General features: G+C 46.8%; 2 protein-coding genes across 2 annotated transcripts in view; one reads left to right on the top strand and one right to left on the bottom strand.

The window, feature by feature from the left end:
• SLC36A1 (solute carrier family 36 member 1) overlaps nt 1-16,489 on the bottom strand; it is a 253,508-nt gene that overhangs the window by 174,458 nt on the left and 62,561 nt on the right. The window lies entirely within an intron of this gene.
• The window catches only part of FAT2 (FAT atypical cadherin 2), a 69,129-nt gene that overhangs the window by 38,141 nt on the left and 14,499 nt on the right, over nt 1-16,489 (top strand). The window contains exons 13-19 of the mRNA XM_032395256.1: nt 828-1,211; nt 3,274-3,488; nt 4,461-4,598; nt 5,202-5,345; nt 7,648-7,845; nt 11,111-11,921; nt 15,457-15,602. Coding sequence (XP_032251147.1) covers nt 828-1,211; nt 3,274-3,488; nt 4,461-4,598; nt 5,202-5,345; nt 7,648-7,845; nt 11,111-11,921; nt 15,457-15,602 — 2,036 coding nt within the window. The remainder of the gene's footprint in view (nt 1-827; nt 1,212-3,273; nt 3,489-4,460; nt 4,599-5,201; nt 5,346-7,647; nt 7,846-11,110; nt 11,922-15,456; nt 15,603-16,489) is intronic.

The following is a 16,489-nucleotide window of genomic DNA, read 5'->3' as shown; positions in this document are numbered from 1 at the left end:
TGTGTTTCCTTAACTTTTTTTTTTTTTTAAGATTTTATTTATTTGACAGAGAGAGACACAGCAAGAGAGGGAACACAAGCAGGGGGAGTGGGAGAGGGAGAAGCAGGCCTCCCGCGGAGCAGGGAGCCAGACATGGGGCTCGATCCCAGGACCCTGGGATCATGACCTGAGCCGAAGGCAGACACTTAACGACTGAGCCACCCAGGCGCCCCTCCTTAACTTTTTATTTTGACATAATTATAGGCTCATAGGAAGTTGCATAAATAGTACTGAGAGACCCCTGCACTCTTCCCCCAGCTTTCCCCAGTGGTGGCATTTTAGTTGTCACAGGAAATTGGTACTGGGACATTACTGGTAACTCGACTATAAGCTGTATTCAGATTTCACCAGTTTTTACATGAACTCATTTGAATGTGTGCATGTAAGCGCATGGCTTTGTGTGTATAGTTCTATTCAATCTTATCCCACAGAGTGCCGTGTAACCACCACCACCATCAAGATATAGAATTGTTCTATCACAACCAAGGAACTCGCTATAGATGGTTTTGACCTTGCACAATTTTCACTTTATGAGCTGGCCTTGGAATCTAATCCCCACATAAACATTTTCAGATAATTTTATAGGTTTGCAGATGCCCTACCCCCAGGAACCTTTCTGTGAGGCTTGAACCCCCTGATGAAGAATCTCCCACTGAGAGATTCTCACTCTTAACGCAGCCTGAGCATGTTAGCCTTTATGGGGACCCTCCATCCCAGGCCCTCCTGTGGCTAGATGGGGCCAGAAGAGGGTCTCTCAATATGAACCATACCCTTGGTCTCCCCAACAGGTGCCAATGCCCAGGTGGTTTACTCTCTGACGGACTCTGCCGAAGGCCATTTTTCCATTGAGGCCACCACAGGTGTGATTCGGCTGGAGAAGCCACTACGGGTCAGGCCACAGGAAGCACTGGAGCTCACTGTCCGTGCCTCTGACCTGGGAACCCCGATACCACTGTCCACTCTGGGCACAGTCACTGTCTCAGTGGTAGGCCTCGATGACTATCTGCCTGTGTTCCTGAACACTGAGCATAGTGTGCAGGTGCCCGAGGACGCCCAGCTTGGCACAGAGGTGCTGCGGCTGGCCACCCTTACTCGCCCCACTGCCGAGAAGACCGGCTACCGCGTGGTCAGCGGAAACGAGCAGGGGAGGTTCCGCCTGGATGCCCGCACAGGTGAGCCAGTGCCTGAGGCAACCCCACCCCCTACATGCACCTGCACACACTGGGTCTTGGGGAACAGTGACTTCTTCACACATGGGGTGTGTGTGCCCCATGCAGACCTTCCCAGGACAAAACTCCTTTGGTTTTTCTCCACTCTGCATCTCTCCAGGTCCCAAGTCCCTCTTCCACCCTGGGGCCGGCTCCTGTGGGGACCCTCTTTATTCCTCCACATCCCCACCCAGGATGCTTGGCAACCCACTCTCCTTCCACAGTTTGTAGCTGTTGTAGATGTCCCAGCTCAGGCCCAGCCCCTGGAGGCTGAGGCCACTCTCTGTCCTTGGCTGACAAAGCACTTGCTGGAATCTGGGGCATAAGCTTCCCAGGGCAGGGCTACCTGCTTCCCTCCTACAGCCCTTCCCAAATATCCCAGCACCCCTGACTTTCCCCTTATTCTCATGAAGAGAACTAGGAAACAGTCTCTTCTTTCCTCCTAGCCACAGAAGAGTCTAAGTCAGACTCACAGAACCTCGTGGAAGGGCCTCAGAGGCTGCCCAGGTCAGATTCCTCCCCATAGCACCCTTGCAATAGTACTCTCTACCTCCCAGAGCAGCTGTCTTATCATTAAGCAGTACTTTTAAATGGTTGTACTATGGAGACTTTAAACATAAAAAATAGAGAGAACAGTGTAATGAACCCCACGTTCCCATCACCCAGCTTCAGGAATTGTCAACGTGTGCCTGTCTGATTTCACATTTGCCCTTCACCATCACCCCCATTCACACATAATTGCATTTGATTGATAGGCAGTATTTTAAGTCTCTTTAAATCTCTAACATTTTCCTCCCCCTCTCTATTTCCCCCACCATCTAACTAATGAAACTTGGGTCATGTGTCAGGCAGAACTTTTTCTATTTTGGATTGAATACTGGCTATATCTTTTTGATGTCATATATCTCTTTAGCCCCTATATTTCTTATAAATGACATTTGGATTAATGATCTTGATCAGGTTCAAGCTTAATTTTGTGGCAACAGTGCTTCATAGATGATGCTGGGCTGTACTTGTCACTATGTTGGGAGGCGTAAAACTGATAGGTTTTTTCTGAGGTTAAGATTGACAATGGGCTTGCGTGTTGTCAGCCTGACCCATCCATTATAGAGTCCTTCGTCAGCTGTTCTTCTAATGCTTTTAGCAACCTTAGATGATTATTTCCTAGATACATTATTTCATTAGAGGCAGCAAAATGGTGATCTTCTGATTTTATCATTCCTCATTCATTTACTAACTGGAATTCTTTCATAAAGAAGAGTTTTCTACCATTAAATATTTGGTTATCCAGGAACAGCATGATAAATCCTTATTCTTTTCCAATTTTCAGAAAAATAAATCTATGCCCTAGTAGTTCATTGAACAATTTGGGGTATTATAAAACTCTTTATAATCTAAGTTTTCTCATTTACTAGCTGGATGAACTTGGGCAGGTCATTTACCTGTTGAGAGTATCAGTTGACTCACCTAGAAAATGGGAACCACAGTTGTTCCTACTCTACAGAATTATTGATCTACATGAGAAAGATTTAATATTACAGACTTAAGTGAGATTTCAATGAAATATTATAGAAATAAGTGAGGGAAACATTGCTGTTGAGAATAACAATAAGAAAAATGAGAGGAGATGGAGGGGGAGGGGAGGGGAAGGTAATGGCGAAATAGAAAACAAAGAGGGTGATGTAAGAGACGAAGGAGGAGATGATGGAGATGAAGGAGATGACAGAGAGGAAGGAGATGGTGGAGGAGATGACAGAGTAGATGATGGATGAGAGGAAGGAGGAGATGATGGACGAGAGGAAGGAGGAGATGATAGACGAGATGAAGGAGGAGATGGAGGACATGGTAGAGATGGTGGAGGAGAAAATGGAAGAGATTATGGAGGAGACAGAGGAGATGATGGAGGAGATCTGTCTCTCCCAACCCTGTTGAGCTGCCTCTCCTGGGGTCTGGCTCAAAACCCCTCAGCTCTCTGCCTTTGCAGTCCCAAATGCTTCATTGTTCTCATCATCTCTTGTTTCCTCAGGGATCCTGTATGTCAACAAGAGCCTGGACTTTGAGACAAGCCCCAAGTTCTTCCTATCCATAGAATGCAGCCGGAAAGGCTCTTCCTCCCTCAGTGACATGATCACAATCGTGGTCAACATCACTGATGTCAATGAACACCGACCCAGATTCCCCCAGGATCTGTACAGCACAAGGGTCTTAGAGAATGCCATTGTGGGTGACGTCGTGCTCACAGTAAGGACCTGCAACTTTGCCCTTCAGGGCGCATGGACTTGGGTGGGCTTTTATCCCCCCCCTGTCAGATGTCTACAAGCATGGGTTAGTTTATCAATTTATACACTATAGACTTAACTCTGACTTGCAGCCACTTGGCCAAACTGTTTCTCATGACAGAGGGTCTCAGGGCTATGTTTGATAAGGTCTAGATCAGGTACTGATAGAACGGGACATAGGAGAGACCCCAGAGGACCGCCAGAGGCTCCAAGGTCTGGGAACGGCCTGGAATATTAGTGTGTGTATAGGAGGAGGGGCACCAAATAACACCTCTTTGCATTTAGACACGCAATTGCTCCCTGCTACATAGAGTGAAACCAAACTCTGTATGCCCATATTCAAGGTTCTCTATGATCCCTCTTTATTCTGTCTTCTGGTCTTAATCTGCTTCCACTCTCAGACATGCATCCTATGCTCCAACCACACAGGAAGATGTGCCTTTCCCTAAACAGTCTCTGCACTTTCACACATTCTGGGCTCCTGCCTGGAACGCTGGCTCTATTCCCAGAAGCCCTCCTTATCCTTCTGAGACTCAGGGATGCTTTGCTAATCTCCCCAGGTAGATTCACTGTGTTCTCTGTGCTCTCGTAAAGCTGATCATACTTTGCCCCAAATTAGAATTACCCACAAAATTAGACATTAAACTTCCTGTGGGCATCTTCATTTTGGCACATCCCTCACCTCCTGGCTCAGGACCTAGTACCCTGTCAGTGTGAGTGAATGAGTAAATGAATGAATCATGGCATGCTGAAATCTATACTAGGATATAAAATGAAGAGATTCCTTTCATAGGGATGACTGTGGTCCAGGGACTGCCAGCCCAATGGCAGTCATTGGAATGGGGACATATCTGTCCCCTTACACTCCCAGGGGCCAATGTTCCTTTCTGGTCCCTCTTGCCCTCCATTCACAACTACCCTCCCATTGCTGCAGGTGTCAGCGACTGATGAAGATGGACCTGCAAATAGTGCCATCACCTACAGCCTGGTAGGAGGGAACCAGCTCGGGCACTTCGCTGTCCACCCCAAGAAGGGGGAGCTACAAGTCGCCAAGGCCCTGGATTGGGAACAGGTGAGTCATGTGGGAGGGGCCCAATCTGAGCTTATCAGAGCAGAGATATGGCCCCGATGCAGGTCCAGAGGATGAACTGTGGTCAACACCCCATGCTGACTTCTCCAGACTTGTCCTCAGCATCCCACACTTGTTTTCTCTGTGTGGTCTCTATGACCTGTGAGGCCAGAGGCAGGAGAGGGACTAAGTGACCCTTAACCTTCACTGGAGGAGGTCGGGCTAGCTTCTTACTATTGACCAGGAATCATTAGATCATTATAATAAATTATCATTTATTGAGCGCCTGCTCTGTGCCAGGAACTTTGCTAAGTGCTTTATTACATTGTGCCATTTGGTCCTTAAAATAATCCTAGGGGGTGGGTCCTGATATCCTCACGGATGTTTAGTCACCTTCCCAAGTTCGCACAGCTGGTAAGTGGTGGAACTGGAAATCAAACCTATTTCTTCCTGACTCCAAAACCTGGACCCTAAAATAGCATGGGTGGGTAGTGGAGGTGGGCATAGGGAATGTCTCCATCTTACTTTTCTGAAAACATTAGTGATGAGTCATGGGGCAGAACTGAGGGGTCTTGTTGCTAACTCTCCATTGGCATCTTGCTACAGACTTCTAGCTATTCCCTGAGGCTCCGAGCCACAGACAGCGGGCGGCCCCCACTGCATGAGGACACAGACATTGCTATCCAAGTGGTTGATGTCAACGATAACCCACCGAGATTCTTCCAGCTCAACTACAGCACCTCTGTCCAGGTACACTTGAGCTTCCAAAGACATCCTGAAGCCTTCCTCCCTTCATTTCCCTCCTAGTGGAGGGTGCTCATCACTGGTATCAGTCTACCAAAACAGTGGCTGTGACCTTGCCACTGATATCCCTAATGGCAACACAGCCTGCTAAAGGGGACTATGAATTATGGAATTAAAAATAATCAGGCACTGTGCTAGGCATTTCCACATCCAGTACCTCATTTGGGACTCACATAGCTGCATGAAGCAGGTGGTACAGTAGTCCTCCCTTATCCATGGTTTTGCTTTCTGTGGTTTCAGTCAGGCTGACCCCTAGTCAACCACAGTCCAGAAGCTGATGATCCCTCTCTGACATATCATCAGACGGTCCATAGTAGCCTAATGTACATCACACATTCTGTGTGCCTATGTCATTCATCTCACTTCATCTCATCACATGGGCATCTTACTATCCTCACATCATCACAAGAAGAATGGGGGAGTACAGATATTTTTAGAGAGGGAGACCACACTCACATAACTTTTATTATAGTATATTGTTATGATTTTCTATTTTGGCATTAGTTATTGCTGTTAATCTCTTACTGTGCCTAATTGATAAATTAAATTTTATCATAGAGATGTATGTATAGTGTCCATGCTTTCAGGCATCCACTAGGGGTCTTAGAACATATCCCTGTGGATAAGGAGGCCTACTCTGCCCACTTCACAGATTTTTTAAATGTAGGTGCAGAAATGTACCCTAGCTAGAATGTGGCAAATTTGGGATTTAAACCCAGATGATTTTCCAGATCCCCAAACTATTTCCACCATACCAGTGGTTTACAAATGGGATCTGGAGAGGGCCTAGGGATTCAATGGGAATTACGACCATAAGAGGTGAGGGAGGTAAGGAAGAGGATAGGAAGGCAGAATCCTGGGTCCTGCTATGTATCAGACAGAGTCTCTCCACTTTTATTTGTTTGTATATTATTAGTTAGGATGTTTTGACTGCCAATAACAGATTATCTGACTAAAATGTCATTAAATAATAAGGGCTTATTTTTTCATATAACAAAAGGTGTGATGGTGGGAAGTTCTATTCCAGAACTGGTTATTTCAGCAGAAAAACAGTATCACAGCTTTGGGCTAGCTTCTTTGAAATTCCCTCACCTTCTTTGTCATGGTTACAAAATGGCTGCTGCAGCTCCAGCATCACATCCTTGTCTAACCATCTTCAAAGACAAACAGAAAAGGACTTCCCCCCACCCCAGGCTCTGTTTTTATCAAAGAAAGTTTCTCAGAACCCTCACCTGGTTGACTTCTCCAGTGATCAGAATCAGATTACATGATCACCATTACACCAAAAACTAGCACAGGGAATCAGATTTTATAACTGACTTAGACCAATCACAGTCCATCTCTCTCCTTTTTTTTTTTTATTTTTTGAGAAGGAGAGGGAGAGAGCATGAGTGGGGAGGGGCAGAGGAAGAGAGAATCTTAAGCAGGCTCCATGCCCAGTGAGCAGAGCCTGACGCAGGGCTCAATCTCACAACCCTGAGATCGTGACCTGAGCTGAAATCAAGAGTTGGACATTTAACCAACTTGAGCCTCCCAGGTGTCCCAGTCCATCTCCTCTTAATAAGGGCATATCTTTTGTGAGGATATTGCCACCCCACAAAAGTCAGGTTTTGTAAGAAAGGAAGGAAGGAATGCCTGTTGGATAGGCAACCATTAATTTCTGTCCATAAGATTCTATTTGTAGATAGGATTTTGTTGCAAAAAAGATACAGATACTGAATCCCTATGTTATAGAACAGAGACTGGAATTATACCCAGGGAATCAATTTTTCTTAGTTGCATGCTTACTCATTTTTAAATTTTCTCATTGAGTTGGGTGTTCCATCCAAGGATGGGTGTTCCATCCTTCTAAGCAGGAAACCATTTATAGGTGTTCAGTTGACCCTATGAATCACAAAACTTCCACATGGATCCCAAGCACTAACTAAGTTATGTACATGAATTATATCAGCTATGTGACCTTGGTCAAGTCACCTTCTATAGGATAAAGGGACTCTAAGGACCCTTCCTGCCTTAATGGGCTTTGTTTCTAAGATTTAGCACTGCCCTCAGGAAGCTCCTGGTCTAGACTGGCGAAGCCAACAACTAATTCACAGGCTCACAGAATGAATGAATGATAGCTCGAAGTCCAGACATGGCCTGAGAGCAGCCAGAGTGCTGAGGACTCATCCCAGATGAGGGGATCCAGAAAGATGCAAAAGGAAGGACTGGAACTCATTTTGCTCTTTCCTGGTACTCTCTATCTCAGGAAAACTCACCCATTGGTAGCAAAGTCCTGCAGCTGATCCTGAGTGACCTGGACTCCCCAGAGAATGGTCCACCCTACTCATTCCAAATCACCAAGGGGAATGACGGCTCTGCCTTCCAAGTGACCCCTGATGGATGGCTAGTGACTGCTGTGGGCCTGAGCAGAAGAGTTCAGGAATGGTATCAGCTTCAGATCAAGGTGAGAGCTGTGTTGGGCCACTGGTGGTGACCATGGGGAGAGTAATGTGCTGGCAAAAGCACTATCAGTGCTTCTATTATTAGGAGAAAATGTACAGAGCTCTTACTAGGTGCTGGGCACTGGGTTAAGTGCTTCACATGCATTATTGCATTAAACCCTCACAACAGGCTTTAGGGTGGGTGCAGTTAGCACCCCCACTTTACAGAGGTGGTAAATGAAGCACAGGGAGGTTGAGTGACTGGGTTAAAGTAATACTACCAATAAGTGGCAGAGGTGGGTTGCCTCAGACCAAATACTCTGACCCTGGAGCCTAACCTCTGAATTCCTGCATAGTGTCCGGGCAGAACAACAAACACCCTCACCCTGGCTCTAACTGCTTGAGTTTGGCCAGGACAGCTCTCTGAACCTCACAGGAACTGGTGTGGGGTCCAAACTGGAGAAGATATACATGTTTAGGGGGTCATGGTGGTATTGCAAAGGGTAGAGTAAGAATAGCCGAAGGGAAGTGGTCAAGATGGTAGTTAAACATTTCTTCTTCATTTCATTCCCTCAAAATCCCTTTCCTAAATCTCAAGTCCTAGTGGACCCTGTTATTCTGTGAACTTCTTCTGAGCTCAGGATGATATATCCAACCATTCATCCAGCCAGCCAGTCAGTGATTTGCTGTCTTTCAACAAATATTGAGCAGCCATCCTGTGTCATGCCTTATACTCGCTGCTAGTAATATAGCAGGGGGAAAGAAGGGGATGATCCCTGTCCCTGTGGGCTTTTGATTCTAGTCATGGAGATACACCATAAACAAATGAAGAAAGAAAGTGCCTTATGAAAGGCACAGAGGAGACATATTCGGAGGGTGGCTCCCCTCATGAGGAAGGGACATTTGAGCTGGGACCTGAGAGGAGCCAGCCGTGTGAAAAATGGGCAGGAGAATGTCACAGGCAGGAACAAGATAAGCCAATTCTTGAGTTGGGAAAGAGCTTGAAGTGGCCTGAGATGGGGCCAATGTGGTCAGCATAGTCATCCTAATGGGAATAAAGCTGAAGAGATGGGTTAGGTGGATCATGGAGGCCTCATAGCTTGGGTGACCATACTACCTGAGGTCCAAACTGATGCACTTGAGAGGGAGAGAAGCACTAAAAATAGTTAATTGGTGACCACTGAGCCACAACAGGATCAATTAGTGAAAATCAAGACTGATCTGGGCAAACCAGGAAGTACAGCCATCCTAATTATAAGCCTTGGTAATACTTTTAGTATTACTTCCAATCCCAGTGGGAGAGAGTGGTGTGGAAACCTTGAGCAGATAACAAAGATGCAAGAAGTGGATAGACTAGGGACAAGCTCTGCATGGAAATAAACAGGAGTTGGTGATAGACTGGATATGGGGAGAGAGAGAAGAATCAGGGGTGATTCCCAGGTTCCAGACTCTAGTGAAGACTGGGCAGGTATGGCCATTGCTGAGGCTGGAAAGATGGTGAGATGGGGGAAGGACAGGTTTATGGGGGTAAAATGAGCACTCCGTTTTGCACATGTCACCTTTTAGGTGCCCATGAGACATCGACATGAAGGTGTCCAGTAGGTAGTTGGGAATGGAAGTCTGCAGCTCAGAGGACAGGTGTGGGCTAACACAGAGGGTTCTCAGAGCGAAGGGCATGGACACGATTGCCTAGGAAACGATGAACTCTGTCTCCTGACCCAGACAATCGCTCAGTAACTATCATCTCTTGCACGTGTCCTGTATTTCCGCTTTTGTTCACTGGGAGGCACTAAAGGCCAGCAAAGAAAGGGGCCATGGACACAGGTAGGAGGACAGATTCTGCTCTGGCCTTACCTCCCATATGATCTTGGGCGAGTTACTTGACCTCTTTGAGCCTAAGTGATAGCTTTTGTAAAATGGGAGACTTTGTGGTGTCTATCTCCTAAGAAAGGTTAAGGTTACAGTTAGGGTTGATAGGATATCTCATATCATGCATCAGAAGCATTAGAAGTGACCAGCATACAGTCTGCACTCAGTTGATGCCAGCTGTATGTTATACTTAGCAGTAGTATTAATTATTGCTGTTGCTATTGATATCCCACCTGTGTTATGCACAAATCCCAGCACTAGGTATAATTTCACAACTTGTTCGCCCACTCAAAGCACTGGAACACACGTGAACAAGATACTACTGTAGGGAAAGTTGTGGAGGCCCCTGGTGACAGCCGGGAAAGTGAACAAGTCACTGAAGGAAACTTCATCCTTGCTAATCTGGACAGAAAGTTGCAGGGACGCTTGGCAAAATATGAAAGGAAAAGGCATTTTTTATTTACATTCTTTTCCTTGCTTAACTGAGGTCATAGCATGGCCTTGTTAAAACCTTCAATGGCTTTTCACGGCTCTGACATAAAACCCGACCTTGGGCTCCTCAGCCCATCAGTGACAGGGTGGCCTCCCTTGCGCCCCCTTCTGGTCCTCAGCCCTGCCCACTCGCTCCAGCAGCCGTGGCCCTTCCGCCCCGTCGAGCTCACCACATTCTTTCTACTCTGGGGCTGGTCACTTGCTGTTCCCTTTGTCACCTCCTCTCCTTACCTCTTCTCATCCCTTAGGACTCAGTTCAAGGGTCACCTCTTCCTCAAGTGTCACGACTTCCCTCCCACCTGATTTGAGTTAGGACCCTTTCACTCTTCAGATTTCTGTCCCATGCTCCATTTATCTCCTTCACAGCACTTTATCCATGTCTGACATTCTCTTGTTTATTTGGTAACGTATTGACGGTCTCTTTTCTCCCGATCACAGCAGAGGGCCTGGCCTGTAGAAAGCACTCAGTAAGTACTTGTTGGCTGACCTGAGGACGCAATGCCCACCCTGACCCCAATCACATAGTAAAGGGGGATCCCAAAGAGAACCTCCTTCGGCTGACAGGGGCCACGAAGGATGCACACTGGAATCATGAAGAGACACTTGATGACTCACTTAAGGAAAGAGACAGAATGAGGGACATTGGAGAGGAAGGAGGCACGAGTGCGAGTGGCTGGAGAGACTTAGGAAGAGGCTCAGAGAGCTGTCAGATGAGGAAACGGAGTTAAGTTTTACTGGGAGGTATGGGATATAACTCCCTCCACAAGACCTTCGGTGCTTTGGAGTTATTGTCCTCTTTTTCGATTGTGACGACATGCTGAGCCTGGCCTCAAGCAGAGAGCCGTGGCTGCCCCAGGAGGCCCAGACGCGTTCGGGCCACAGACAGCTGCAGTCCTGGGCTAACAGCAGTGCTTGTTTTGCCCACAGGTGTCAGACAGCGGCATCCCTCCCCTCTCGTCTTCGACATCTGTCAGAGTCCGTGTCACGGAGCAGAGCCACTACCCACCCTCCGCCCTCCCACTGGAGATCTTCATCACCATCGGGGAGGAGGAGTTCCAGGGTGGCATGGTGGGCAAAATCCATGCCACAGACCGAGACCCACAGGACACGCTGACCTATAGCCTGGCAGGAGAGGACACCCTGGCCAGGCACTTCTCAGTGGGCGCCCCCGATGGCAAGATTATCGCCGCCCAGGGCCTGCCTCGTGGCCGCTATGCATTCAACGTCACAGTCAGTGACGGGACCTTCGCCGCCACTGCTGGGGTCCACGTCCATGTGTGGCATGTGGGGCGAGAGGCTCTGCAGCAGGCCATGTGGATGGGCTTCCACCAGCTCACTCCAGAGGAGCTGGTGAGCGACCACTGGAGGAACCTACAGAGGTTCCTCAGCAACAAACTGGACATCAAACGAGCTAACATCCACCTGGCCAGCCTTCAGCCTGCAGAGGCCACAGCTGGGGTGGATGTGCTCCTGGTCTTTGAGGGGCATTCTGGAACTTTCTACAAGCTCCAGGAGCTGGCATCTGTCATCACTCGCTCAGCCAAAGAGATGGAGCACTCAGTGGGAATTCAGATGAGGTCAGCCATGCCCGTGGTGCCCTGCCAGGGCCCAAGCTGCCAGGGTCAAATGTGCCAAGAGACAGTGCACCTGGACCCCAGGGTGGGGCCCACGTACAGCACAGCCAGGCTCAGCATCCTGACCCCACGGCACCGCCTGGAGAGGAGCTGCTCCTGCAATGGTGAGGAATGGGCTTCCCCATAACAATCAGCACTGCAGGGCTCAGCCAGACTGACTGCAGGGATGGAGATCCCAGGGAGGCCCTGTGGGGTAGTAAGAGGGGCGTTTCAGCAGGGCCACAGGCCACCATGGGATGGGTAGTGGCCTCACAAAATCTAGTCATGGAATAGCACCCTATTCCTGGCCACTTTCTGGAGTTTTGAAAATAACAGTAAGGATACAAGAAGCAGTTAGCATGACGACTGAAAGCACACACTCTGGCATCAGACTGCCTGGGTTTAAATCCCAGCTCTGCCACTTGAGAGCCAAGTGACCTTAGGAAAATTATCTAGCCTCTCTGTGTCTTTGGGCTGTTATAGGGATTAAATGAGTATTAAATATCAAGGGCTTGCTTAGAAAAGTGCCTGACATATAAAGAGAAAGTGGTCACTAACATGAGTTACTAATAGTACTACTATTATTACTACAGCCTGGTGGCTATAACCTTAAGACTTAGACAGCTTAGGTTTTAACTCCAGCTCTATCTCTTACTAGCTGTGTAACCTTGGATGGGTTACTAAATTCTCTGAGCTGTAGATTTTCATCTATAAAATAATGAAAATACTATCACCTGCCTTCTGGAGTTGGCTTGGGGAGTATATTATTTAATGGTTATAAAAGCACTTAGCCTTCGGCCCATAAGCACCCTGTCCATGATGGCCGTCATTCACATGGTAGCAGCTGTTGCTAGAAGGACTCTGCCATGTGCCAGGCACTGTATATGTTACCTAAACTGATTGGCACCAACACCCTACGAAGCAGGGTCATTAGTTCTAACTACAGTTGAAACTGAGGGATGGGGAGTGTATTGGTTTACCTGAAACTTCATGGCCTCCGGTGAAGGGCTGGTTATCTAAATACCTGTGTGTCCCACTCTAAAGCCTGAGCTCTTCACTGAGCTCTACAGGAAGTCAGTTTCCTCCTGCAGACTCACTCCAACACCCCTGGCATCAAGAATCCATGCCCTGGACCAGCTTAGGAGCATTGGCAAAAGGAAAATGACACTGTGTCCCATTCACCATCGCCCCCTGCCTGGCCTACCCTTTATGGGTTCCCCCTGATTGCATTAGGGAAATTCTTTCTCTAAAGATTTGTGGACTTTCTCCAGGTCCCACTGTATATTGGCTGGGTGAGCTACTCTTGATGTGTGTGTGTGTTTATGGGGCAGGGTGGGGGAGTGCTTCCCTTCTGTGTCTCTTGCTCCAGAGTTGCCTGCAAGGAAAGCTGTGATGGCCGAAGGTTCTCTCTTGGTCACCTGGCCAAAGAGCAGAGGTTCTAAAATTCATGCTTGTGCAACATCATCTAGGGAGTGTTTTTTTTTTTTTTCCAATTAAGAACTCATTTATTACACTCTTTTAAACCAGTGATCTATTGACACTCACAAGATATGAACATAAAGTACAATTTAGTGTTTAAAATAGTACAGTGAATTAAATTTATCATGGACTGTTAGCTCATTGGAAGAGTTGACAAAGATGATTATTTTTGTGCAACCCAAGAAGAGTGTCTTATATGAACTTCCGCTAAAGAAGAAATATGAAGTGAAAAAAAGTGGAATGCCAACAACTTAATATAAGAAACTACATTATAGAACCATTATTCTGCCTTATAAAACTGGAAAACAGGAGAGAAGGAAAACATACTACATGTACACTGGTGGAAGACAGTAACATCATTCATTCAGTTAGTATTTGTGACACACCCGCTATGTGCACTGTGCTAAGTGCTAACCATGGGGAGTGTGATTTTAAAGAGACCTGCTCCTGGGTGTCACCTCCAAAGTGTATTACTCAGAAGGTCTTGGGTGAGGCCTAGAATTGGCATTTTTTATGAAGTATTTTATTTTAATTAGCATACAGTGTTGTGTTAGTTTCAGGTGTACAATAGAGGGATTCAACAATCCTGTACATTATTCAGTGCTCATAAGTGTACTCTTAATCCCCTTCACATATTTCACCCATCCCCCACCCACTCTCCTCTGGTACACCATTAGTTTGCTCTCTATAGTTAAGAGTCTGTTTCTTGGTTTCTCTCTCTCTCTCTCTTTCCTTTGAATTGGCATTTTTAACCAGCACCTCAGGCAATTCTGAAGCAGGTGGCCCAAGGGCTGCACTTTGAGAAATACTAGAGAGGCTGGCTTGCCAGAATCACTTGGAGGAGAGGGTTTTGTTGTTGTTTTCAAAAACATTTTGGTGAAATTCATATGGCATACAGAAAGGTCCATGTGCTATAGTGTACAGCTCAACTAGTTTTCACAAACCAAATACACCCGTGTAACTGGCACCTATACCAAGGATCACCATATGACCAGCTTCTCAGGAGCACACCCATCACAGGGAGATTTTTATGCAGATTCTCATGTGCCTCCAGAACTACTGAGTCATATTCTCTGAGGGTAGAGTCTGGTATTCTGTATTTTAAAACTCCCTCCAGCTGATCCTGATATTCAGCCAGGTCTGGGAATTCCTAGACGATCTAGATCATCTTCAATATCCCTTCCAGTAACAACCTACTACAACAGAATTGCCCGCAGCAGAGAGTTTTAGATCTAAGGTGTGACAGACTCTTAGGATCTTGAAATTCTATGCGCCTCCGGCTTCCTGGTGCTTCTTTCTCCTCTTGGCCTTTGTTCCCTCTCTTCAACAATCTGGGGTATCTGGGGCCTATACAGCTCCTCCCCTTGCCTGACCACTGATAAGCTTATTCACACTGAGGTTTTAGGGATTTAACAACTGAACTCATTTCTGGGGAGGGTAGTGCTTAATATACATAACTCAGCATTCCCCAAGGCGGGCTGCAGAATGCTATTTCCTAGGGCTTGGAAGAGGTAGTCCACATAAGAGGGTCCCATGGTTAAATAAGCTGGAGAAAGTCAAGTTGAAGTGGAGCCTCCTGACTCTGCAACTATGCACTAGCAGTTGCTACAGGGGGGTGCACATGCAGGACTTCCCAGAACTTTGCACCCCTTCCTTGATCGCAGTGACTCTCAACCTCTCAGCAGCGCTTCATCTGGTTACGCGCTTCTCAAATGGTTACACTCCTAATTGCAAAGGGGAGATCTTGAGGCAAGTGACCTTTGTGGTATTCCTGAAATCACACATATATGCAGAATCCTCTTCAATTCTGCTTCCCTCTTTCCCCCAGTGATGTCAGAAATAACACAGAAACTGTGTAGGATAGAAATTTTGATTTCCACACATTTCATTGGTAACATTTCTGGCTTGATCCTTGTTTTCTTAATGGTTTGAGCTCATAGTTCCTGACTCAAGCTGGGACCCGAGGCAAGGGTCTTTGGGGCCAAAAGAAGGTGTGCAGTGTGATGGCCTCTGTCTGGCTGCATGATCCTCGACAGGTAACCCCCCACCCGCCAAGAAGCCTCACTTCTTCATCTATAAAATGTGAGCAATGTCACCCAAAGGTTGAATGAGACAAAGTCAGTTGGAGGACTTTGTGGGGACCACTTCATGGAGAGCTGACATCTCTGGTTTCTTCTACAGGTACTGCCACAAGATTCAGTGGACGAAGCTTTGGGCGGTACAGGCTTCCTGAGGCACAGAACTGGTACATCCATTTCCGCCTGAAAACACTCCAATCACAGGCTATTGTCCTGTTCAGCAATGAGACAGTGTACGTCTCCCTGAAGGTAAGGCACTGCCAGCCTGAGAGATTTCACGTGGGCGTGCCAGGCTAGGGAGGTGGGGACAGCCTGAGGAACAGCCATGAAGCCCAAATTCTGGCAAAGGAAACCCTGCATGCTTTTCAGGGATGCTGGTGTGACTATTGGGTTAAGACACAAGACTTTCCAGTTGTGATGGCCCAAGCCCTGGACCTGGAGATATATATAGCCAAAGACAACCAGAGGTTGGGCTGCTCTGTGGGAGGAGAGAGAGCCTCTGAAGATAGAGGGAGAAATGGGAGGCCATCTAGTCATGGTGGGTTTGTTTTGTTTTATCACTTTTGCTGAATAACAGACCAGTGTTTTCCAAGATGGGTGGGAGGCTGGCTATCACTGGGGTGCTCAAGACTACAAACCTGGCATTAAGTTACATGGAATCACATGGAAGGAAAATGAATTTTCTTTCTCATGGTCTTTCAGTCCTACTGATTACATCTTGTAGACTATCTCAGTTTGCCTGTCTGATTTTAACACCTCCAACACAAAAGCCAATCTCCCACTTTGACAAAGAACAAGCAGACTTTGGCAGCTAGTTGAAATTAATTATTCAATAAATATTTATTGAGCATCTGCTAAGTGACAGGCACTGTTCTAGGTGCTTGGGTCTCATCAGTGAATAATACAAAAATCCCTCTGAGAGCTTTCACCCTACAGGGGAAGCCTGACAATAAACATAAAAATAATAACTCAGAAAATTATAGTTTGTCCAAATGTGATAAGTGCTTTGGCTTTAAAAAAAAAAAAAAAAGGTTAAGGGGGATCAGGACTGTGGGAAGTTGGTATTTTAAGTAAGGTGATCAGGGAAAGCTTCACTGAGTTGGTAACTGAACCAGAATATGAAGGGGGTAAGGGAA

This window comes from Phoca vitulina, unplaced genomic scaffold (assembly GCF_004348235.1).
Source record: "Phoca vitulina isolate PV1807 unplaced genomic scaffold, GSC_HSeal_1.0 scaffold83, whole genome shotgun sequence".
Lineage (NCBI taxonomy): Eukaryota > Metazoa > Chordata > Mammalia > Carnivora > Phocidae > Phoca > Phoca vitulina.
The sequence above is the reverse complement of the archived record's forward strand: the minus strand, read 5'-3'. Positions and strand labels throughout refer to the sequence as shown.